The following is a 27,018-nucleotide window of genomic DNA, read 5'->3' as shown; positions in this document are numbered from 1 at the left end:
CTCTATAATCTGTTCGTGGTGGGAGGAACCTGGGCACTGCCTCTGTGCAGTTCACACGCTGTGCAGGATCAAATGAGGAGGGGTACTGACCAGTGTGTTGAGGATGGAGATTTCCCACTTGATATTTTTCCTTTTCTTCAGTTTTTGTGTCCTTCTGCAGTCTCTACCATCCTCCAGAGCTCTAAGGAAGTGGGGTTTGTCCTTTTATTTGCTGATTCTCAGTAGGCTTTTTTCAGGGGATGTCTTACATCACCATGTTGATGATGTCCTGTCATCATGCTGATTTGATTACTATAGCTTTGTAATAAGTTTTAAAATGAGAAAGTATGAGTCTTCCAAACATCCTTCTTCTTTCTCAAGATGGTTTTGGCTATTGGTGGCTTTTACCCTTAGAACTGATCATTGGTTTTTCCATTTCCGCAAAGAATGCTTTTGGAATTTTTATTGGGATCACATTGAATCTGTAAATCACTGGGTAGAATTGATATCTTAACAATATCTATTCTTCTAATCGATGAAAACAATGTCCTTCCAGTTGTTTAGATTTTTAATGTTTTCTCTCAGCCATGGTTTTTAGTTTACATCCTTTTTTTTATATTTTTAAATTTTTATTTCTCTCCCCTACCCCATTCCCACCCCCATTGTCTGCTCTCTTGTGTCCATTTGCTGTGTGTTCTTCTGGGTCTGCTTGCATGCTCGGTAGCATTGGGAATCTGTCTCTTTTTGTTGCATCAGCTCTCTGTATGTGCGGCGCCACTCCTGGGTGGGCTGTGCTTTTTTCGCCTGGGGCGGCTCTCCTTGCGGGGCGCACTCCTTGCACATGGGGCTTCCCTACGCGGGGGCCACCCCTGCGTGACATGGCACTCCTTGTGCGCATCAGCACTGCGAGTGGGCCAGCTCACCATACAGGTCAGGAAGCCTCGGATTTGAACCCTGGACCTCCTATTTGGTAGGCGGATGCTCTGTCAGTTAAGCGACACCCACTTCCTTACTTACATCCTTGGTTAAAATTTTTTCTAGATATTTAATGCTTTCACTTGCTATTGTAAATGGACTTTTTTCATTATTTCCTCTTAAGAGTGTTCATTCTAGTATACAGAAGCACTACTGATTTTTCATGTTGATATTGTACCCTGCCAATTTGCTGAATTTGCTAGTTCTCATGGTTTTATTGTGAACTTTTCAGGATTTTTTTCCACATAGGACCATGTCATCCACAAATAGGGAAAATTTACTTCTCCCTTTTATTTTGGATCCCTTTTATTTTGTAACTTGTAAAACTGCTCTGGCTAGAACTTCTACTACAGTGCTGAATAATGGTCATGATAGTGGGCATCATTGACTTGTTCTTAATCTCTGAGGGAAAGCTTTTAGTCTTTTCCTTTGAATTTGATGCTAGCTATGGGATTTTCATATATGCCCTGTATCATGTCGAGGAATTTTCTTTTTAGTTTTCTAGTGATTTTTATCATAAAAGGAGTGTTGCATCTTGCCAGATGCCTTTTCTGCATCAATTAGGAAGATCGTATGTGTTTTTTCCTTCATTCATTCTATTAACGTGGTGTATTATATGAATTGTTTTCTTATGTTGAACCACAATTACATACCTGGGATAAATCCCACTTGATCATGGTGTATAATTCTTTTAATGTGGTGTTATCTAAATGTTTACTAGTATTTCGCTGAAGATTTTGTCAGTAGTGCTGCTGTGAACATTACTATGCAAATATCCCTTCTTTCAGGTATATAACAGGTAGTGGGATTGCCAGGTCATATGGTAGTTCTGTACTTCGCTTTCTGAGAAATGGTCAAACTGTCTTCCACAGCAGCTCTACCATTTTAGATTGCCACCAGCAATAAATGAGTGTTCCTGCTTCTCAGAATCTTCTCCAACACTGGTCATTTTCCATTATTTTCAATAACAGCCACTCTTGGCTTGGTAATCTAATAAAAATAAATAGATTTCCATTTTTATGGAGATTATATGCAAATTTATTTTAACATACCAGAAGCAGCTTAGCTATATTTTCATTTTCATGTTGTATTCTAAAAGAAATAAATTAGTGACAAATTTTCCTCTTAAAACTATTTTTAATATTTTCTATCCCTATTCCTTTTTAATAATCCTAAAGTCCTATAATTTTTTTTCTTTTTTCTCTCACAATCCTTTCACTGGTTTATCTGCTTTCTCTTTCAAAGTAAACCACAAGGAAGACTAATTATAATGTTTTTTGTTATTAAAGGTATAAATATGATACTAGAAGTTACTAATAGAATATTGAAGTCAGTAGCTAGAAAGTACAGTAATTCCTTGACCATATTTTTCATAATTGATTATTCCTTTTTTTTTTTTTTAAAGATTTATTTATTTATTTAATTTCCCCCCCTCCCCTGGTTGTCTGTTCTTGGTGTCTATTTGCTGCGTCTTGTTTCTTTGTCCGCTTCTGTTGTCGTCAGCGGCACGGGAAGTGTGGGCGGCGCCATTCCTGGGCAGGCTGCTCTTTCTTTTCACGCTGGGCGGCTTTCCTCACGGGCGCACTCCTTGCGCGTGGGGCTCTCACGCCGGGGACACCCTTGCGTGGCGCGGCACTCCTTGCGCGCATCAGCACTGCGCATGGCCAGCTCCACACGGGTCAAGGAGGCCCGGGGTTTGAACCGCGGACCTCCCATATGGTAGACGGACGCCCTAACCACTGGGCCAAAGTCCGTTTCCCTGATTATTCCTTTGATGGAGACTTTTTTTTTACTTCTGTGGTATTTAAAAGGATTCAAAAGCATCTGAGAATGCAAAGATCCCCTAATTGATTGTAAGAAAGAAGGACAGGTCCAGTGAGAACAGTTATAAGCACTGGTGTTCCTTGTGTGGGAGAGAAAAATATATTGTGGCTTCAAATATACCAAAAAAAATTTTATTTAAGGACAGTTGTACAAAGTTGAAAAAAAAAATGGTATTAAATTGCAGTAAGCAGAAATTTGAGAAAACAAAGAATAGCTGAAATATAGAAAAATTATCGAATTTATATTACTAGGAATCTTTAAAACCTGTATTGACAACTTTCTTTGTTTTAATAGTTTGGCCATTGGCCTTCCTGAAACGTAGAAACCTGTCAAGCTTCCTCCTAATTGTGTTTGTGCTATTTTCAGGTATCTAAAATGACAGGACTACTTGGATTAAAGTGCTGGTACAGAGTCCCAAGAATGTAGTGACTTAAACCAGATAGAATTTCTTTGTCATGCAACAGTGCAGTGATAGGCAGTCCAGAGGTTTAGGTGTGTCTGCCATCCATCTCTGGATGCAAAGAGCTTTTCAGTTCTCATCATCTCCCAGTCTGCTGGAAGGGGAATGGATTGGGAGAATGCCTTATTCCCTTTACAGGGACACAGCTAGAAGTTGCACACATCACTTTCACTCCGTTCTTTGGCCAGAACATAGTCTTACACCATACCAAGTGCCAAGAAGGCTGAGAAATAGCCTCTACCTGGCTAGCCAAGTGGCTGACTAAAACTGGAAGTTTTGTTATTATAAAGGAGAGAATGAATGTTGATGGACAGTTAGCATTCTTTACCACAATGTGAAAAGGGTTTCATTATTTGGACATAAAATTACAGACTTACTCAGATACTATAGTAAATTAATTGTCTTTGTTCCAGAAAGAGTTAATAAACAATTTAAGTAGATAGTTAAATACTGCAACTGGAAACTGGTTCCAAATTCTTATTCCTATTCATGACCAGAATTGCTTTTCACTTTGTATTAATGCAAAATTATTTTTTTGCCAAGTAACTAAGGTAGTAAGAAGGGCATAGAGATAGGAGCAACATTGAGTAAATAGACGGTTAAATGGATAGTCAAAATTAAAATCACCCCATTTCAGTCAGCTATTGTTGTGTTGCCAATAGCCGCAAAATCTCGGTGCTGTACAACAAGGATCTTTTATTTCTCACACATCTGTGGGTCAGTTGGAGCAGCTCTGATGATCTTGGTTGCTTTGTTCTATGCTGAAGATTGGGCCTAGGTCTGTTTCACAAAGCTCTCATCCTCCTTGAACCAGCAGGCTAGCCAGGTCATGTACTTCTGTTTGTTTTTTTTAGATTTATTTTATTTATTTATTCCTGCTCCCCTCCCCCCAACCATTGTTTGTGCTTGCTGTCTGCTCATTTTCTCTTTAGGAGCCACCAGGAACTGAACCTGGGACCTCCCATGTGGGAGAGAGGCGCTCAACCTCTTGAGCCACCTCAGCTCCCTTGTGTCTCTCGTTGTCCTTCCTCTTTGTTGCATCATCTTGTTGCATCAGTTTACCATGCCTGACAGTTGTACCAGCTCACTGCCAGGAGACCCCAGGTACCAAACCTGGGGCCTCCTATGTGGTAGGTGGAAGCTCAGTCACTTGAGCCACATCTGCTTCACAGGTCATGTACTTCTAATGGAACGGGAATGGTATCAGAGGGTAAGCAGAAACACCAGTGCTTCTTAACATTTGAGCCTGGAGTGGGCACAATGTCCCTTCAGCCTACACTTTATTGACCAAATCAAGACATGTGGTCAAGTAAAAGACAAGGGGTAGGAAAATATATTCTGCCTTTTGTGGAAGGAACTACAAAGTTACACAGCAAAGGGCACTGACACAGGGAAAGATGAGGAGGAATTGGGGCCGATAATGCAAACTACCATTTCCCCTAATACAAAGTAAGATAATTTTGAAAATATCTGGGGGATTCTGTCATATCCTAAATACCTGTTTACTCATTTGTGGCTAATAAGTTACCACAAAGCAGAATCATTTTGTACCTGCTAGGGTGATTGCTAGATTAGTCTCCATGGTTGAGACATGTAAATGAAATAAATATCCCAGCTGGGAAGTGAAGAGAGCTGAGGATGGGGGCACAAGATCGTCCCTCACCCCCAGCCTTAGTGGGAATTACAAAGATTTCAGTGTTATCATAGTTTTTTTATTATTATTAAAAGACAATTTTTTAAAATCTTGTCTCAGATACAGAAAAAGAGCAGTTTGAAAATATTTAGTTTTCACCCACAATATCAGTCTAGGTTTATTTATGTCAATTATTTATTTCTTTGGACTTAGGATTTAACAAAAAATTATGATAATAGTTAAATCTTAATGAACAATTTGATGCTTTCTAATGAAAGTGTAGACTGAATTATCTAATTCTTCTGACTAATTTTTCTTTAATAAGCATGATAAACAAGAATACCCTGACATTATTAGAAAGTAGAGTTTTCACTGCTAAAAGTAAACCACATATTTGATTCTTAATGAATTTAAAAAGATTATTTTTCATTGTCTAAAATGTGTAGTATATTTTGATGTGTAGGGAGAGAGGTTGAGATGATAACCTTCCAAAACCCAGAAATGTTTAGTGGTGAATTTCATTGTTAGAGAGCTGTCCAATTTAAAGTCATGCTCTTAATGGAAAACAGTGATACAGAAGTTGTACTTTACAATAGACTAGAAGAAGATGTACCAAAATTCAGAAATGCTAAAATTATAATTTATTCTTCATCACAATAATTTAAATTACAAGCAACTAGTACTTATTGAACTTTTACTGTAAGACAGGCATTGTTCTAAGGGCTTTACATGTATTATTTCATTTAATTCACAAACATGATGTAGAAATTCCAATAATATTTATTTCACAGAGAAGGAAGCAGGCACAGAGAGGTTCTTATGTTTTAAATATTGCACATGTATTAATTTTCAAAATAAACAGTATACTAACATTTTAAAGCAAGAAAATTATGTTATTTTCAGTATTAACCATTTGCACACAGTCTAGCATTTACCATCTTAGAGCTCTTTTTCCAGAGGAACATTGTGCTGAATTGAAGATACCTTGAGCCTTGGTTTCCTCTAATGAAAAATGACTCTATTTATCCTTTCCCTATTTCTCAAGATTGTTAACAGGATAAAATGAAATATGTGAAAACAACTTAGGGTCCATTAAGTACCATATAAAATTAGGTAACAATTTGGTATGTAATAAAAGACCTTAAAATTTTACATTTAAAATACTATATATGGCACATTTACAATTGAAACATTAAAAACAAAAACATAAAAAGCCTGCACTTATTCAGAAAAGCTAATGATCAATGATTTAAACATGGCGTAAAGTCCCATTCTTAATCAAGATTATGTAGGGAAGTGGATGTGGCTGAACTGGTAGGGCATCTGCCTACCATATAGGAGGTCCAGGGTTCAAACCCAGGGCCTCCTGGCCCATGTGGTGAGCTGGCCCACGTGCAGGCTGCCATGCCCAAGGAGTGCCATGCCACACAGGGCTGCCCACCCCCCGCTGCATAGGGGAACCCAATGTGCGAGGAGTGCACCCCGCAAGGAGAGATGCCCTGCGCAAAATCACAGCCGACCCAGGAGTGGTACCACACATATGGAGAGCTGACACAGCAAGATGACACAACAAAAAAGAGACACAGATTCCCATGCCTCCTGACAAGAATGCAAGCCTACACAGAAGAACACACAGAGAATGGACACAGAGAGCAGACACTGGGGGTGGGGGTGTGGGGGAAGGGGAGAGAAATAAATAAAGATAAATCTTTAAAAAAAAAAAGTGTCCTGAGACACTACTTATTAACACAAATAATATGTAGTAATATGTATGTCTTTTTTTTTTCTCTCTCCCCTTCCCCCACCCCCCAGTGGTCTGCTCTCTGTGTCCATTTGCCATGTGTTCTTCTGTGACCGCTTTCTATCCTTATCAGCAGCACCGGGAATCTGTGTTTCTTTTTGTTGCGTCATCTTGCTGTGTCAGCTCTCCGTGTGTGCGGCGCCATTCTTGGGCAGGCTGCACTTTCTTTCGCTCTGGGCGGCTCTCCTTATGGGATGCACTCCTTGTGCGTGGAGCTCCCCTACACGGGGACACCCCTGCATGGCAGGGCACTCCTTGCATGCATCAGCATTGTGCATGGGCCAGCTCCACATGGGTCAAGGAGGCCCGGAGTTTGAACCCCGGACCTCCCATGCGGTAGGTGGACGCCCTATCGATTGAGCCAAGTCCGCTTCCCTAATGTTGCTTAAATCATATATTGCATTACCATTTGTTAATGCTAATCTCACAAATGTGTGTAGAATTAGATTTTTAGGATTAAGTAATTATTAACTAAAGGAAAAATTTCTGTTTTGTTTACTATTTACCTGTTGTCTAGAAAAACATTTTCTGATACATAACTTCATTGAAAGAATGAATGAAATAACCTGACAATTGAAAAAATACTTTAGGAAAGCTATAGCGCATAGTACATAAAAATGTTAAGTATAAGTACTGTTAATACGTATAACATTCTGAAACTTTTTTGACTCAGACATATATTTGGCAGATTCATCATTTCTTCTTATAGGCATATTTTGGAGATATTGCAGTTTCAGTTGCAGACCACCACCATAAGCGAGTCACAATTTTTTTGTTTACCCAGTGCATATAAAAGTTATGTTTACACTATACCATAGTCTGTTAAGTGTACAGTAGCATTATGTCTCAAAAAACAGAGTATATACCTTAATTTAAAATACTTTATTTCTAAAAAATGCTAATCATTGTCTGATCCTTCAGCGAATCATCATCTTTTTGTTGGTGGAAGATCTTGTCTTGATTTCAATGGCTGCGGACTGATCAGGGTGGTGGTTGCTGAAGGTTGGGGGTAGTTTGTAGCAATTTTCTTAAAATAAGACAACAGTGAAATTTGCCACATCAGTAGACTCTTCTTTTCACGAAAGATTTCTCTGTGGCATGCATTGCTATTGGATAGCATTTTACTCACAAGAGAACTTCTTCAAAAATTGGAGTCAGTCTTCTCAAACCCTGCCACTACTTTGTCAAAATTGATGTAATATTTTGCATTCTTTGTTATCATTGCAACAGTATTCACAGATTCTTTACCAGGAGTAGATTCCATCTCAAGAAACCACTTTCTTTGCTCATCCATAAGAAGCAACTTCTCATACATGAAACTTTTATCATGAGATTGCATCATTTCAGTCACATCTTCAGGCTCCATTTCTAATTCCAGTTCTCCTGTTATTTCCACCACATCTGCAGTTACTTCCTCCTTTTAAGTCTTGAACCCCTCAAAGGCATCCATGGAGGTTGGAATCCACTTCTTCCAAACTCCTGTTAGTGTTGATATACTGACCTCCCATGAATCACAGATCTTCTTTTTGGCATCTGGAAAGGTCAGTGCTTTCCAGAAGGTTTTCAATTCACTTTGCCTAGATTCATTAGCGGAATCACTATCTGTGGCAGCTGTAGCCTTACAAAGTATATTTCTTAGATTATGAGACTTGAGAGTCAATCTGACTCCTTGATCCATGGACTGCAGAATGGATATTAGGTTAGGTGGCATGAAAATAACATTTAGCTTGTACAGTTTCATCAGAGCGCTTGGGTGACCAGGTGCATTGTCAATGAGCAGAAATATTTTTAAACGAATCCTTTATTTTTAGCATTGGGCTTAAACCAGGTTGTAAACTGATGTGCTGTCATCCAGACTTTATTGTTCCATTTACAGAGCACATGCAGAGCAATTATAGCATAATTCTTAAAGGCCCTAGGATTAACAGAGTGGCAAATAAACATTGGTGTCAACTTAAAGATACCAGCTAGCTCCTAGCAAGAGTCAGCCTGTCATTTGCAGCTTTGAAATCAGGCATCACCTTCTCTTCTCTAGCTATGAAATCTGAGATGGCATCTACTTCCAATAGAAGGCTGTTTAGTCTACCTTCAAAATCTGTTGTTTAGTGTAGCCACCTTCATCAGTTACCTTAGCTAGATCCTCTGGATAACTTGGTGCAGCAGCACTTGCTGCTTCACCTCGTACTCTTATGTTTTGGAAATGGCTTCTTTACTTAAACACCATGAACCAACCTCTGCTACCTTATAACTTTTCTTCTGCAGCTTCCTCACCTCTCTCAGCCTTCAAACAACTGAAGAGTTAGGGCCTTGCTTTGGATTAGGATTTGGTTTAAAGGAATGCTGTGGCTGGTCTGACCTTCTGTTTAGAACACTAAACCTTTTTCCATATCAGCAATAGTGCTGTTTTCCTTTCTTATATCATTCATATGTTCACTGGATTAGCACTTTTAATTTCCTTCAAGATCTTTTCCTTTGTATTCGCAATATGCCTTCCTCACTAAGCTTAATCATTTCTAGCTTTTAATGTAAAGTGAGAGGTGACAAGTCCTTTCACTTGAACACTTAGAGGCCACTGTAGGTTTATGAATTGGCCTAATTTCAATATTGTAGTGTTTCAGGGAACAGGGAGGCCCCAAGGAGAGGGAAAGAGAGAGAGGGTAATAGCCAGTTGGTGGAGCAGTAATAACACACTTACCATTTATCAGTTAACTTTGCCATCTTGTATGGGCATGGTTCATGACACCCAAAACAATTAGAATAGTAACATCAAATACCACTGATCACAGATCACAATAGCAGATATAATAATGAAAAAGTTTGAAATATTGTGAGAATTACCAAAATGTGATGCAGAGACACAAAGTGAGCACATGCTGTTAGAAAAATGGCACCACAGCATTGCCATAGACATTCAATTTGTTAAAAATAAAATATCTGCAGAGCACAATAAAGCAATGAGCAATAAAATGAGGTATGCCTGTATTTGCTTTACTTAGAGACGTGCTTCCTTAACACCGGAGAAAGAGGAATTTGCCCATGAACATCAAGAAATGAAGAATCTGGAAGCCATTGTTCAAAAATTAAAACCAACTGCCCTCATAGGTAAACTGTTTTTTTCTTCTTCCTATCTCCCCCCCATCCCCCTATCCCTCACCCCCTGTTGTCATCTGATTAGTTTTCTTCCTGCTAGTTTTCATGGCATAATTTAGCTTTGTCAAAATTCTGACCTTTGGAATTCACAAACAAAATTATACATTCACTCAAGGAACAGTACCCCAAGGCACCCAGATTCCTAAGTTCCCAATTACATCTTCTTAGTCTTGCTGACCCCAGCTGAAGTGTCTGTCACCCTGTGCTAACTCTGTCCGTCTTTTAATACTTGGCATAGTCAGCACTTTTACAGGCTTTATCACTCCAGATAGACCATGGTTCTTAAATGGGAGTGATTTTGCCCCTTAAGGCATCTGACAATGTCTAGAAACATTTTTCATTGTCACACTGGGGCAGGGGGCAGGGTTTGTGGCAGAGGGCAGGGATTTGCTACTGCCATCTAATGAGTAGGGGCCAGGGATGCTACTAAACATCCTACAATGCACAGGAACCCTACCCCACATACATACCCCACATACATACACATCCCAAGGAATTATCCAGCCAAAAATGTTAACAGTGCCAAGGTTGAGATACTGAACTGTATACTCCTTGAAGTTAATGACTACATCTCATATTTCTTTGTTTCTTTGTATTCCTTACAGAATTTAATACAGTAGTAGTTGACACATTGGATATGCACAGGAAGATATTTAATATGGTCAAATTTAATAAGGTCAAATAAAAAAATCACAAAGTTATGAAACTATCCCTTATTTTTATGTATATAATGGCAGTCCTTCATATCATACCTCATTCCTAGAAACTATTGTGAAACATATGACAATATTGATAATAATGATGATAATCATAATAAAAACAAGTACTTCATTAGAGAAACTATACTAAGGTCTTTAGTGTTTTATAGAATATGTTCTTTCAGTAATCTCACATGTCCTTTTATCTAATTCCTTTATTCCTCTAGTAAAATTCTTTCCTTTTTTAATTTTTAAATTTAAATTTTTTCTTTTTTGGGTAAGCAAGAGATTAAAAGAGTTTATTAAGAAACACGAAAACAACTAAAATACATGGTCCAAGGCATGGGCCTCCAGGATGCTGCAGAATGAGAGACGCATACATGGGGGCCCCAGGTTAGGCCTTTTAAGGTCTTTCCTCCCCCCCCTTCATAGTGTTGGGGAGGGGCTCCAGTTGTTTGCTGTTCTGATTGATTGCCCCACCTGTCACTTCTGAGGGGGCCAATGGTGAGTGACTTTTGAGGATATCTGGGGCTTTCCTTAACCCTGAATGGGATTCTCATTCCAAATGAGTTTCTCATGGCTGGGATCTCACAGGGTCTCTCCGGCAGCCTTCTTGTCTGTCTTTCCCTCAGGGGGTTTCCAGGTGGGGGGTTCACGGCCACATGTCTCACGGCCACGTTTTCTGCCAGGTTTCAGCTGTGACTCATTTTCCCTCTCCCTAAACTAAACTGCCTCAACTTCCCCTCAGATTTTACACCCTTATTCTTAAGGGGGTACTGAAGGGCAATGGTCATTCTTCTGTGGTTACTTCCTGCTGGTTAGGGGGAGTAGGCCTACTTGACAAGATTTAAAACCCTCTCGCTATTTGTTGCAGTTGAGGGAAGAGGGGTCCAGAATCCTGCTTGAACTGGATGAAATCCCTGCCTGACTAATGATTCTTTCACCATTATCCAGTTTGTAACAGGCAAACCCCAAATCCAATTTCCTAGGCATGAACAGACTCTATCTCCTGCCTGGCTCACTAAATAATGTTACAGGGGAGCTCTGGATTCTAGGCTTCTAGGTTCTTGACTGTGTCACGTAAAAGAATTTAAGGACACACCATAGAGTAGGCAAGGGAGTAAAGAGTTTATTAAAAAACAAGAAAGGGAAGCAGATTTAGCTCAATTGATACAGCATCTGCCTACCACATGGGAGGTCAAGGGTTCAAACCCAGGGCCTCCTGACCCACGTGGTTAGCTGGCTCATGCACAGTGCTGATGCGCGCAAGTAGTGCCACGCCTCGCAGGGGTGTCCCCCGTGTAAGGGAGCCCCACGCGCGAAGAGTGCACCGTGTAAGGAGAGCCACCCCGTGTGGAAAAAGCACAGCCTGCCCAGGAGTGGCACCACACACACACAGAACTGACGCAGCAAGATGATGTATCAAAAAGAGACACAGATTCCTGGTGCCACTGACAAGAATATAAGCGGACACAGAAGAACACACAGCGAATGGACACAGAGAGCAGACAACTGGGGAGGGGGATGGAGAAGAGGAGAGAAATAAATAAAAAATAAATAAAATCTTAAAAAAAAAAACAGAAAATGGGGTAAGTACATGGTCTGAGGCATGAACCATGGGCATGCTGCAGAATGAGAGCTGTGCCTAAAATTCTTTCAATGAATACTTCAGTTTTGCATTTAAATCAGATATGTGTCTTCACTGTTAGTATTGGCATATAAAGCATTATTATTTTATAATCTGGCAGGCTGAAGCATACCCATAAAATTATTTATAGATAAATAGACATCCTGATACAGATGCCTATAATCAAAATCCCAAGTGATAGAGTTGAATATTTTACCTGTGGTGTTTTTTTTTTATGGATACTTGTAGATTTGTGACCTTAAGGATTATTGACATTAACAAACTTAACATTTTTGTCTCTATACTTTAATACAAATGTTACATGTTTTGTTCAGAGCCTATTAGAAAATGACCTGGCATGCCTCATTGTTTTCTGGGCATGGGCTTGTTAGATAAATTACGAAAGTCCTAATCCCTGGTTTCTCATTTCTTCATTAGGAGTTGCTGCAATTCATGGAGCATTCTCAGAACAAATTATCAAAGATATGGCTGCCTTCAATGAGCGACCTATTATTTTTGCTTTGAGCAATCCAACTAGCAAAGCAGAATGTTCTGCAGAGCAGTGCTATACACTAAGTGAGGTAAAAGAAAAATATAATTGATATTTTAATAATCAAATTTTGATTCATTATTGGGGGGCCCATTACATCTAAGGTGCTTATCCTTACATTTTAAAAGTTATACAACCAAGTTGGAAAGAAAAGTATGAACAGTTGAAAAAGGATAAGAACTGTTTCCTTCTCTAGAATATTGTTGGGTAAATCTTCTTCTTGAGTAAAATAAAATAAACTTTATAATGTTTTGTTGGTATTTTCAAAGGATTTGGAAGTATCTAAGATTTAGATATGAAAGATAGAAAGGGAAGAGCTGGATTCTGGATGCTTATTAAAAATGCTTTTAGTAGCTCTTCCCAAACATTGAAGCATACAGTATAAAGCCAAAATTTTATATTTATTTGCAAAATCCTGGGTTTGGATTTTGATGCCAGGGGTGGAGCATTTGGGCAGCTATATTGACATCTAGCCAGTGTGGGATAGAAGTCCTCACTGCTTTCAGTACTTTACTGTTTCAAAAAAAGTGAATTATTTTTATGCATTGTTTGTACTAAAATGTATATATATATTGACTGATATGTTGGCAAGGACCTTTTTTTCCTTAAAAAATTTGAAAATGTCATTACAGGAAAATAATGGTTGTGTCATATATATCTAACATTGTTATATTGGAAATAAAGCCAAAATTAACCAGAACAGTCAAGCATGATGTAAAATTACGTCTCTCAGCACATATCAGTCTAGATGGTTCTAGATCTTTGAAATTATATCCTTAAATACTCATTACTAGAATTAATAACTTTTTGTAAAGAGCCATTCCATTGTTTTCCTCCCTTATTTTGGGTGCTAATGTCTTCTATAACTTTAATTTTTATTTCATCTCTAGATTGGGGAATTTGCCTCACAATCTTCAGAATCCTTAAGTCCTTAAGGAAAAAAAACCCTCTGAGTAGTAAATAACAAAATTTTAGCATGGTGCCTTGCACACAGTAGGCACATAATAAATGGTTAATTATTTTGTCTTAGAATAACTCAGTAGTCCTCAAGGATTTAGAGAGTCATCTGTAATAGACATATAATAAGCAAAATGTATATAGTTGTTTTTTAAAATTTGAATGTGTCTGGTATAAATGGCCTATACTCTTTCTTCCAATATTGCCTAATTTCTATATTGTTACACATAAAATCCAAAGTCATTTTGAGACCTGAAAACTTAGACAGTGGTTCGGGCAAAGGATTACAGAACAAGAAAAAGACTATCTGTTGGTCTGGATGTCAGTTTCACCTACTGCAGGGACAGATGAAAAATGGTTAGGAAAGATTACAAATACAACATACTGAAAGATTATTGAACCATGAAAGTTATCAAGTAAAAATTATGCTTAGAGATTTACTTCTCCATACTGACAATACATATGAGCACGTTTAGCTAACTACCATTTATGTAATGCCATTTTTCTTAAAAGTTGACAATTATAGAAAGATAGGCTGAAAGAGTGAGAGTGAAGTAGGGGAGGGAAATAAGCTTATATATAAAGCCTGCCAGTCTCTCAAAATATAATTTTCAAAGGCCTGAATATGTCAAATAGTAATTTACTTATATTAGAAAATTAGGAAAACGGACTTTGGCCCAGTGGTTAGGGCGTCCGTCTACCACATGGGAGGCCCGCGGTTCAAACCCCGGGCCTCCTTGACCCGTGTGGAGCTGGCCATGCGCAGTGCTGATGCGCGCAACGAGTGCCCTGCCACGCAAGGGTGTCCCCTGCGTGGGGAAGCCCCACGCGCAAGGAGTGCGCCCGTGAGGAAAGCCGCCCAGCGTGAAAGAAAGAGCAGCCTGCCGAGGAATGGCGCCGCCCACACTTCCCGTGCAGCTGACGACAACAGAAGCGGACAAAGAAACAAGATGCAGCAAATAGACACCAAGAACAGACAACCAGGGGAGGGGGGGGAATTAAATAAATAAATAAATCTTTTTAAAAAAAAAAGAAAATTAACTGGTAATGAAACACTTCATGTGATAGAGGTAAAAGTATCACTTAAAACAAAATCTAATTTTGTGTAAGACCCCTTATGTTACAGACCCCTAGATGAGACTTTTATATTTTTATTGTTTATATCCTAAAGAAGGTTGAATCTTTATATTTACAACTAATATAAAAGTACTGAAAGATGTTATGACATTTGTTAAAAATGAATATTAAACTGATGTTAGCAATATCATATTAGATCTAGACTCTAAATCCAGAATACATGAAAGTTATAGCCCAGTCTATCATCATTTAAACTATACTTTGTGGATTTAGTCCTGGAGACTTTTCAAATTAATTTCTCAAGATTGTGATGATTTCTTTGTTGAGGGTTTCATATTCCTATTTTGGTAGTCTGAATACTCTCAACAATATCTCTACTCTCCCCATCATTGATCAGACAGTTATGTCCCATTTGAATAGCAATATGGAATGCAAAACCTAATAAGCTCCTAGTTAATGCTATGGTAAGGCATGTCATCCATGAGGATCTTTAAAATGTTGTAGTAAGATAATGAAATTACAGCAAAGGAAGACAGTTTTTGACAATTAGTGATCACCTAATCTTCCCCAGTCACACTTGTCCTGAGTTTGTTCCCTGTATGATTTTTCATTATAGCTCCTTAGAGTACAGAAATAAATAGAATTTGTCCCAGTGATTACTTTGGAAATGTGTTGCTCCCTAAACTCTAACCTAAATATCATTATTTCTAATTCTGTAATACTAACTTGTCATTTTTTATCTTTATAAGCCTGTAATTGAAATCCTACATAGAAATGGTTGTTGGACCTACAGGTTGGGCCACTGTAGAGAGTGGAGCGGTGGTCTCAGGGAATCCTGTGCTTGTTACATTTTTCCAGAGTGTACAGAGTAAGAGAATAGTAGTAATCACCCACTCCAGAACGTATTGCCCAACATCCCAGGCTTATTAGGGAGTTCATGAAAATATAGATACTTTCTAAGCAGTCTTTACTTTGACTGTGGGGTTGTTCTGTTATGATACATTTGTTTTAAAATATCCTACTTCTTTTTAAAGCTAATTGTGTGTGTTTATGTTATAGGGACGTGCAATTTTTGCCAGTGGCAGTCCTTTTGATCCAGTCACTCTTCCAAATGGGCAGACCCTATATCCTGGACAAGGCAACAATTCCTACGTGTTTCCTGGAGTTGCTCTTGGTGTTGTGGCATGTGGATTGAGGCACATCCCGGATAGTATCTTCCTCATGACTGCTGAGGTATCATGCAAAGCTCTTAAGTTCTTTAAGGCCATAAAATACCAAGCGAGCTCCATATAGGTTATCTAATGTATTTATCTAGCATCTCAGCTCACTCTCTAGAACAGGGGTTCTTAACCTTTTTTTGTTCCCCAGACCCCTTTGCCAGTCAGGTGAAAACCACAGAAATGTATTGAATGCATTCGTAAGTGAAGGAAATGCTAGAGTTCAGTTAGAGGTCAGAGAAAATAAAAATAAGTTATTTTTTTTCAGTTCAAGCTCATGGACCCCTTAAAATTTGTTCGTGGACCTCTGGTTAAGAAATCCTGCTCTAGAAGGTGTAAAGTCTGAAAAAGAAAATCTTTCCCAGTAGAAAATGAAGAATGCAGAGAGGGTTAACACTGAGTCAAAAGATTGTTGTTCAGTAGCCAGTAGAAAAAAATTGTTCCGATTTTATAAAAGGAATTCTTTATTTATCTTCATTTTTCCAAGTAAGTTCTTGATACTAATGAAACAATTTTAAAAAACTATTTCAAAACTATGACTGTTAAATTTTTCTACATTAAGAACTCTCCTAAATAATAACATTTTGAAGGTTTGAAATGAAAATCTGGTATATATATATATACATACATACATACATACATACATACACACACACACACACACACACACACACATACACACTGATAGAGTAAAGAAGTATTTGTCAGTCATGGTCCAGAGCAAGAAACAGAAGCTAGTATTTTAAGCAGAAAGGAAAATAAAACGGGGGGTTTCATATATAAAGTCATTCAAAGGACTAGAGAAGTGCGATTTTGTCTGGGTCTTCAGGAAAGATTCCCAGAACATCACAGAACATCATTAGGGAAGCTCATGCTGTCAATAACTGTGAAGAGGCTAACAAGTTAGCCTGCCACAGTTTCACAGCTGCTGGCAGAAGACACAAAACTCTGAGATCAGAGACAAAGGACTTCATTACTCATATCACAGGAGGTAGCAAGATTTTCCCATGTTCCTATTAGTTTCCCTTGCCACCAAGTCCTATAGGAATGGTACAAGGCAGGCCCAGGTAATTGAACATATATCTGAAATCATGAACTTTTGATAACCAACATGTTCATTTGGTTGATACTGTGTTTTCAGACTTGGACAGGATGCAATTCATGATCAAGAAGTATGACTGAATTTTTTCTGTAATTAAACCACTGCATATTATAACTAAACAGAACCAAATAAAAATTGATTAATACTCATGTATTTTTATCCTATAAAGATGCTATTCCGTTGTAAGAGGCACCCCAAACATCTAGACTGAGATTCTTCTGTTGTTGATGTAACCCTAAAGGAGTATAGTCTACAGTTTAGTGTCAGGAGTCATTCTAGGAGAACAGATGTGTTAAAGATATAATGTTTCACTCCTAACTTTTTCTTCAGTACATTAAAAGTATGGCAGCTTATGTCTCAGGATTCCTTTACCTCAAGAAAGAAAAAAATCTCCTTAAACAGAAGTCGATGTCTAATTGCTAATAGAGCTTTTCCAAGTTGTTCTTACAGTAATGAAAATGTAACTGTTGCTGTTTTAACAGAGTCACATTAGAAAGGGCAAAAAAATGGATATTTTACTCACGATATATGGTTTTTCTTTCCTATGTAACTCTAGCACCCTCTAGTGACAAATTTCATGACAATTTTTTTCCCCATTTACTGTCCCAGAAAAATAATAACTACCAAAAACTTTGAAGAAAATTAAAGAAAATGTGATGTTAATGGTATAATTCTTATCATATCCAGTAATCATAGCCAAGACCTGGATTCATCTTTTGGCCTTTCCACTGGCTTTCTGTTAGTCTTCAATATAACACTCCTGTTTTTCTTACCACCTTTATTATAGCCCATTCATTGTTTCTTTATTTTCTTTTCATGACCCTTTTAACTAAGGGCTTTTCTTCATTCATTTTTGCCCCTACCTTTTCTCTCTCTCTCTCTCTTTCTCTCTCTCTCTCTGTCCCTCTCTCTCTTTATCCCTTCGAAGATCGCTTCCATTACCTTCATTCTAATAATGACTAAACATGTGTATCTCTAGTTGCATCTTTTACTGTATCTTCAGTTACCAGCTGGATAAAAATGCAGAAATGCCCTGCTGTTTCCTCAAATATGACATGTTTGAAACCATATTCATCATCTCCCTTGCCTTCAATATTTGCATCTCTTTAGGGAGACCCTATTCCAAACGCACCAAAGCTTAGAATCTTGAGTCTTTAAACTTGTCATGTGTACGTACACCTGTGAAACTAGTTGATCTATAGTCCTGCCTGGAAAGTTCTGAGAATTATTTAATCCCTATTGTCAGGGCACTGCTGATCATTGACTCCTTTTGTGACTACTCTGGTTCTTCTTGATGTTTCTCCTTAATGATGGCTGTCTTTATCAAACATTTTAACATTTAATTTTATTATTAGCTGTATTATGCTCTTGGGAACTTAATCTTTTAAACAAATGTTAACTCTACAATTAAATTATAAATTATCTTCTTTAAATAGAATCTTCCATGTACTTCTTTCAAGGCTCCAATAATACCTAACACATTGCGAAGCACAGAAAAGAAACTTTGTAAATACTTGTTTAATTGAATCAAAGAAAAATAGCTCATATTTCTTAGCAAGAAGAATAAATACAATACCATAGACACTCATTGCGGGAGGGCCCAAAAAAGAAGGAAGCCCTTATTATCTAGGTTGTATTTTGTAGTTAACAAAACTACAAAAACTACAAAAAAAGGAGATCTATGTGGAAATATATATATATATTTTTTTGACAACCCAAATTTTAATAACCACTAGGATTATTGTCAGAAATACTGGCTGGCCTGGAACAAGAGAAGGTGAAGAAAAAGCCACTGCAATATCCACTATACCAACTCAAGACTCCAGCAGCTCTCCCTGTCTCTTCCCATCTCAGCCTTCTGGAAAAGGAGTAGCTACTATTGTGCTGGTGGCAGGGCTGATCCCACTACCTCTCAGGCCATGGGGGTGGTAGCAGGTGTCACTTGTTACATTGCTTCCTTATAGTATGAAACATTTAATGTAATGTCTCTTTGTCGTACAGTTTGGGATCCTGATCACCAATTTTGGGCAATGGAAAATCCTGTTAACAGAGGCAAGAAATAAGTAATTTAAACACTGTGTTCATTATAAAATTCTTTATGGTCAGTACTCTGCAAAAAGAGTATAGGACAACAGCATCCCACCAGGGTCAACTATATTTCAAAGCTAAAAATACTCCAGGAATATTTGGCCCCAGCACAATTCTGGATTTGGATATTGTAATAGTTTATATAATATGTAAATAATATTAACCAAATAGAAATTATGCTAGCAACTTTATCCTCCCCTCTCCCTCCAATTCCTGACTAAATATTCTTGCTCAGAAGTCCTCAGTCATAAGATTTCATCTGAATTCCCTAATTTGGCATGGACAGTGCTTCAATCCTTATTTCTCTATGCAGATCATCTGCTCTGCCAGATCAGGACACTCTGACCCATCGAGTCCAGCTTGCACATCTCTACTTTTGATCTGGCTCCGCCTTCTGTCTGGAATGCCTCCCCCCTTTTCTGTTTGTCTAAATACTAGTCTTGCTTTAATCCCATATTCAAGCCTTCTTCCACTAGGAACACTTCCATAACCACTCTTCTGCTGGATTTCCTAACACATTCATTTCACCTTAACTTTAACTGTCTTCTCTTTCAGTTTTTCCTTGATTTCCTCCTGTATCGGTTGCCTCCCTAAATCGCAAATCTCTCAAGGACAGGAACTTTTTGTTGTTGTTAACCTCTCTGTAGTGTTCTGCTTGCTAAGTGACTTACATATTCACTGATGGCAACAAAACAGTATTTCAGAAATGATTTCATGATAGAAAAGTCTGGAACATATTAAGGCTGAAAAAAATTATACCTATTCAAAATATCTCAAATGAATAAGGTTTTCCGCTTCCTTCTAGAATCAGCAATTCTATTAAATAAAAGCCCAGCTACAAGTGGATTCAGATCTGTGCCAGTTAGAGACTTAATCAGAGTCTTGAAACTGGAAGGGAAATTCAAGCTTGTTGAGTCCACCTCTTTGCCCTAGTAGGGTTCAATCCATCTAGGGAATAGTTTGGAGGCAGCAAATGCTGAGGCTAGGAAGGTGGTGCAAGATAATCCGAATCTGTGCAAAGTTAAAATCCTACCTACACAGTGACTCTGAAATAGCTTTCTAAGCCTCCTGTTCCAACTCCTGTGAAGAATATGTGAGAGGAGTAGTGGGCATGATCAACCTTGGGTGCCTGTCCTCTCCCTTCAGGGTCCTTTCCCGCCGTTCTCTTACCTTCCTCTGATATTCGTCTTCTTTCCTTACACCTCTTTCTTCCTGTTCCCCTACTATATCAAACTGGAAGCATTTGGCATTTTACGATACAATAGAAAAGGAACTTGACTAAGACAAAACCTAGATCCTAATCCCAGGTTTTTACTAAGTGTATAAGCCCACCAATCACTAAGCCTCTTTGGGCTTACTTTTTCCACTGATAAAATGAAGACCTGAGATTAGTTAGTTCATGTGATCACATGAGTGTGATCTGATTCCCTTAGAGCTGGGAAAAAACCTCAAGGTTGCTGCATCCACCCCTCTGCACAGGTAGAGTGATTATGTTCATTCATTTATTTCACCTCCTACTCTACAGGTTGGTTGCTCTGAAATATATTTTTTTTTCTTATCTTTTTTTTTAAGGTTATAGCTCATCAAGTATCAGATAAACACCTGGAAGAGGGCCGGCTTTATCCTCCTTTGTACACCATTAGAGATGTTTCTCTGAAAATTGCAAAAAAGGTAAAACTGCTCATTAAAGTATCAATTTTTCCTTTCTAATCTTGCTAAATATGCATTCTTAAGTAGTAAAAATCAGCTTACTTGATGACAGTATAAGGTGATATCTGTATCAACTTATTATATCAGGAGGCAGAGAAATGAGGCACAGTGGCTCAGTGGAGCTTAGGAGCTGTGCTTGATCCATACAGAGGAAAGGGAAAATTGGGTTGAACCATTAATACTTATATTATTCTTTTTCCTCCCATAATTTAAATAATTCATTCATGTTTTCGTTTGCTAAAAGCTGCCAATGCAAAAATACCAGAAATGGGTTGGCTTTTATAATGGAAATTTATTCGGGTAAAATCTTACAGTTCTGAAGCTATGAAAATGTCCAGATCAAGGCATTATCCGAGATGCTGTCTCACCAAATTGCAGCTGAGGACAAAAAGGCACATGGTGGTGTCATCTAAAGATGCTTTCTCTTGAGCTCAGCTGTGTCCGATCAAGCACATGGCCAGACATAATGGTGTCCCACTCCACTCTCCTCTCCTCCCAGCCTGTCTTTCAGCTTCGAGCTGCTGGAAAGGCCTAGTTTCCTGGGGGCCTCATTGCTTCAGCTCTGGGCTGTTCTGCTGATTCCAGCCTCTGACCGGTCTCTCAGCCTCTTGGGGTTTCTCTGTCTTTCTGCAGCTATAGGCAGTCCTGGAGTCCTCTCTCACATGGCAGGATAAAATGGCAGCTCCCTTTCTCTGTATGTTTTTGCTTACAGTTCCCCATTTAAATAAGACTCCAGCAAGGAGGCCAAGACCCATCTTGGGTCAGGGCTCACTGAAGTAGTCCAATCAAAAGCCCTAGAGTGGTCTAATCAAAAGGTCCCTTAACTGAATCTAACCAAAAGGTCCCACATAAAATAGGTTTACATGCACAAGAATGGGTTAGTTTAAGAACATAATTTTCTGATGTCCAAAAAAAACTCAAATCAGGACAATTAAGGATTCCTATCAATCACCCCTACTTCCCCCTACTTCACCTTTTTTCAGTTATTCTTTTCCACATCACTTTTGATAATCACCAAAAAGATTGTAGATATGGTAGAGTGACATTTAGACTTTGAATTCCCTGCCTTATTAAGGTCTGTATGATGTGTGGCATCTCAAATGACTGAGATCACAATGAAAAATACTGGGAAATAGGAGAAACAATGAAGGCAGAGATCTCAAGAGCTTTTGGGATAGTGGATGAACTATTGAAGGAGCTAGCCAAGAAGAACTGTAAGGCAGAGACATTTTCTGTACATAAGATGAGAGAAAGGTTGACTTTACATTATCAGCCAGGTAATTCTTTGTTATGGGAGACTATGCTAGGTATTATAGTATGTTTAGCAGCATTCTGGCCTTTCTCCACTAGATGTCAGTAGTATCTGCAAAATTGTGACAACAGAAAATGTCTCCAGACTTTGCTAAAAATCCCCTTTGGAGTATAATCATTCCCAATTGAATGGTTTATATTATTAGCATGTTTATCTGAACACCATTTAGGATTCATATGCCATTTATCCTATTGATTGGGAGAGGATGCTTCAAAATAAAAAATCCTTCAAAACACTTTAGGTAATAATCTACTTGGTTATTTATTTTTGAAAGCATGCACTCTTATTTTCTACTAATTTGCATTTACTAGTTTTTAACTACCTTTAGCTATTAATATACTGAACAGCCTATTATTATTATTAAGTTCATTTTGGAGATTTAAATGAAGACAAGTTAGCATATGATTAGGGAAAAGGTAAGAAAGCAGGGAACAGCAGGTGGAGTATGAAAAGAGAAACGAAGAATGCTAGGTGTTATAGATGGAAATTGGGAAATCAGGGCAAAGGCCTAGCTATGGGGAGGAAGATGAAATAAGTAGACTGCTAGTTTGCGGTATCATTGGCACATTCAGATGTATAGTTCTAACAAGTTGATGAAATGATTAAAGATAGAGAAAGCTTAGATGCATAGATGTGGGGATCCTCAACATGGGGTAACCAGTGAAGAAGTCCCAAGATGTGGTTGGGATTGTCAAAAGAGTAATGATAGAAAGGAAAGAAAACTAAGGGTAGAACATACGTTATTATTTTGTCTAGAATTCAGAAAAAGAAAAGCCAGTTAAGAGGAGAAGTGGTCAGAATTTGAATAAGAGACTCAGAACTGAGCAGCATGTCAGAAATTAGAGAAGAGACAATTTCAGGATGGGGGTGGAAGTTGTGATCAACAGAGCCAAATCCTGGAAAGAACAATAGAAGTCAACTTTTGTATTTGGTATGCAGGCAGTTATCAGGGAATTTTTCAAAAGTAATTTCAGTAGTGCAAGAGATTTTTTGAAATATTATATTATGAAAATATTATAGCTGGAAAGTGGATTTGGCTCAATTGATCCGCCTTCCACACGGGAGGTCCAGGGTTCAAACCCAGGGCCTCCTGACCTGTGTGATGAGCTGGCCCACGCACAGTGCTGCCGCACACAAGGAGTGCCCTGCCAAGCAGGGGTGTCCCCTGCATAGGGGAGCCCCACGCACAAGGAGTGCAACCCATAAGGAGAGCCACCCCATGCAAAAAAAGAGCAGCCTGCCCAGGAGTGGTGCCTCACACATGGAGAACTGACACAACAAGATGACACAACAATAAGAGACACAGATTCCAGGTGCCACTGACAACAATCTAAGCAGACACAGAAGAACACACACAGCAAGTGGACACAGAGAGCAGACAATGGGGGTGGGGCGGGGAGAGCAGGTGGGGGAAGGGGAGAGAAGTAAATAAAAAATAAATCTTTTTTAAAAAAAAGTATTATAGCCATTACAAATAGATACAAAGGATCATTTGAGGTGATGGAAATGTTGTAAAACTGGATGTGGTAATGGTTACACAACTTTGTACATTTACTAAAAATAATTGAGTTGTATACTTAAAATGGATGAATTTTATGGTGTGTGAAATTATACCTCAATAAAGTGTTAAAAAAAGTAATAATACTATTTTATAGATGCTGTCAAAAATTAGAGGAAAGGAATATATCTGTTATTCTGCTTTTCTAACACATGCATTATCACCATTTCAGTGTTTGTCTTCAGTCTTTTTCATATGACTGCTTTCTTTAATAATATCACAATCATGTCGTATACCTACTTGTCTTCTACTTTTTTCACAATCTGTATAAGACTCTTACTCTTCATAATCATAATTTCCATAAGTACATGTTACACTGACAAGAGATATATAATCATTCTGATATTCTTCAAAATTAGGTTTCTCCAAATTCACTGAGCATTAGCTCTTCCATGATTTTTTAAAAAACTGGAGTGAATTAAAACGCATATATGAAGGGACTATTTTGACAAGATGGATACTACATTTTTCTCAAAGAAAGCAGGGAAAGAGAGAATGTATGAAACTACAGAATAGACAGTTTGAGTTGATGAAAGAGAATATTAGACTGTTTTCTCTTAGCTCTAATTTTCTCATTAGTCATGAGAGTCAAATGGAAACTTGAAGATGAGGAAGGTTTGGAATTGTCTTTTGAGACTATGACAGGAAAATTTTTTTTAAAGGATACAAGAAAAATGTGCAGTCCCATGGGCCCAAATAACGTTAGGAAAAGTGTGACTCATAACGTAAACCCATAACATAGTTGTGTGATGGATAGCAATAGAAGGAAAAAGCCAGCACTGAGGGTTTCTCAGACTAGAAACTGGAAGGGTAAACATAGCACAAAGACATGGGACAAGAGATTCTAAGATGCAGGCAGGATTGTTGAAACTGACTACAGAGTCCAGGGAGTTCAGGCTGATTAGATGAACAGTATTAAGAGACCCTACAGTAAATAAAGATTTTGAAGAAGGCTGTGGTCAGAACGGGACTTCTTGAAAATTCAAGAGATTCAAGTTCAAGCTTAGTAAGAATATTCAGGTATGTAGTTCAATTGAATTACCAGTCAGGTTATATCAAGACTTTTAACAGGGTTTCTCTGAGAAAGCCTGGTATGATCACACTTGAATAAATCTCCATTATTCACACATTTCTCAGTTATTGATATCATTTTCCCCTCTTACTGTATAATTTATGATTGTATTTTTATAATTTCTTTGTGTATGTGTGCTTTTATTGAATACAACTTTTTTGGGGAAAAAAGGCAACATAAACTAGAAGTTAATTTTTTAAACAGATAAAATCTTCTACTGACCCGTGCTCAACATCACCTCTGTTGATTAAAATAATTGCTGTTCTTTTCTTATTTCTAGATTGTGGAAGAGGCATACAAGGAAAAGACAGCCACAGTTTATCCTGAGCCCTCAAACAAGGAAGCATTTATCCGCTCTCAGATGTATAACACTGATTATGACCAGATTCTACCTGATTGTTATTCCTGGCCTGAAGAGGACCAGAAAATGCAGACCAAAGTTGTGTAATAACTGGCATTTGTAATACCATTAATGAGATCTTTGAGTCTTTCATAATTTTTAAAGGTTGGAATCTTTTATAATGATTCATAGAATGCTTACATTAATATAATTTTACTCTAACAATCTAATTATTTGTGGAATATATTAATATAAGCTAGGATAAGTATCACACTAGACAATTTTGCTTCATTTGCCTTCTGGTTATTTATGATTTCTATCATAATTATTTTTCTCAAGTTCTCTTTAAATATGCTATTGTACCTACTACTAAGAAACTCATCATTTTCATATAGGGCACTAATAGGAAGACCAAAATTAAATTAATGATCTACATTAAATCCTTTTGTTGACCATTTTGTTAAAAATCTCCTTTTTTTAAAATAAATATAGAAATGAATTTAGGGATAGAAGAACATTTGTTAAAACAAAAACAACAGTTTTGTTACCTCTCAGGTACTTTTATCCCAGTCCTAGATTTTATTTGTTCTTTTTTGTGCAACTGAATTCTGACATTTCTAAGAAAGATCATTGCTGTTTACAATGCTTTGTGCAAACTTAGATTTTATATTCTTTTGCTATTGTTCTTCTTTTTGAGGAAAGCTCTTATCACCTTGGTCATCAATTAGAAATCTCTTCTTTCAAAGGCCCCTTTATTTGTCCTGACCAGATATCCTAGCACTGAAAAGGGTTGTAAGGGAGGATATGTAGGCTCCTTGAGAAAGGGCTGCTTGAGGAACCAACCTCAGAGACAAGGATCTCAAGAGTCAAGAACAAGATGGTGGTTCCCAGACAAGCTAAGTAACCTGCCTGAATCAAGCTCAGGCAGGTAACTGCTCAGTGTGCTACAGTAAACTCACTTTTCTCTAAGTTTGAAGAAAATAGATTTGTGACTACTTCCCCCAAATCAGAAATTTTTACATCAGATATTAATTTTTTTTTAATCACCTTGCCCATTCTAGGAGAAAGAAATTCATGTTAATTTCAAGGTTTACTTTAAAAATTAATAATTGAACCAATAAAAAATGTAATTCTTAAGCTTGGGTGCAATAACATTTGCTATTTATGTGGAGAGTTACTTGGAGAGTTTTCTGGTTTTGAAGTAATGTTTTAAAGAGGGTAAGGAGATGATCTGCAAGGTAAACTATACTATAAAATGTTCTTATGGAAAATTGGAAGGACGCGGATTGTTTGAGGTGTTGAATAGAAGGCTGAGGATAGTTTTTAATGTAAAGTCAAAAGTTGCCTCAGTATAGTTATTTGAGAAAGGTCCAGAATGTGTATTTCCTGTCTGTTTTCATGTTGTCTTACAGTTCTAACTAAATTTATTTACCTGTATAAAAGATTTATTAAACATAGAAAAAGTGAATGAATAAAATTATGAAATAATTGTCTTTTTTCTTAAAAATATTGTAACATTGTAAATTGGTAATCCTTGGTCATGTGGGTAATATGACTAAGTATCATGATTTTTAAAAATATTCTAATAACTGTTTCATGAACATCATTCAGTTAATACATATATAATCATATATTCTGGATACTATGATGAGTGAGATACTTGCTTGTCCTCAGGGAAAGATAATGAAACAGGTTTTTGATGGTTACTTACCAGATAAGTAATCTTATCTTATTTAATCTCCACAATTTCCTTTTGAAGTAGATATTTTAAGTAATTTGCCATGTCCAGATAGGTAATAAGAAAAGGAGGTGGGCTCTAAATCCAGGTTTATATTTCTTCATAGTCTATTCTCCTTTTACTGTACTGCCATTTCGAACAGTGCTATCC

At 37.7% G+C, this 27,018-nt stretch overlaps 1 protein-coding gene across 1 annotated transcript in view; it reads left to right on the top strand.

Annotated features, from left to right (window-relative positions):
• Nucleotides 1–26,607, top strand: part of ME1 (malic enzyme 1) — a 238,350-nt gene extending 211,743 nt beyond the window's left edge. The window contains exons 10-14 of the mRNA XM_023589983.3: nt 9,669–9,774; nt 12,586–12,728; nt 15,791–15,964; nt 20,711–20,809; nt 25,071–26,607. Of these exons, the coding sequence (XP_023445751.1) occupies nt 9,669–9,774; nt 12,586–12,728; nt 15,791–15,964; nt 20,711–20,809; nt 25,071–25,238 (690 nt within the window). The 3' untranslated portion in view covers nt 25,239–26,607. The remainder of the gene's footprint in view (nt 1–9,668; nt 9,775–12,585; nt 12,729–15,790; nt 15,965–20,710; nt 20,810–25,070) is intronic.
• The last annotated feature ends 411 nt before the right edge of the window (nt 26,608–27,018 follow it).

This window comes from Dasypus novemcinctus, chromosome 11 (assembly GCF_030445035.2).
Source record: "Dasypus novemcinctus isolate mDasNov1 chromosome 11, mDasNov1.1.hap2, whole genome shotgun sequence".
NCBI lineage: Eukaryota > Metazoa > Chordata > Mammalia > Cingulata > Dasypodidae > Dasypus > Dasypus novemcinctus.
The sequence above is the reverse complement of the archived record's forward strand: the minus strand, read 5'-3'. Positions and strand labels throughout refer to the sequence as shown.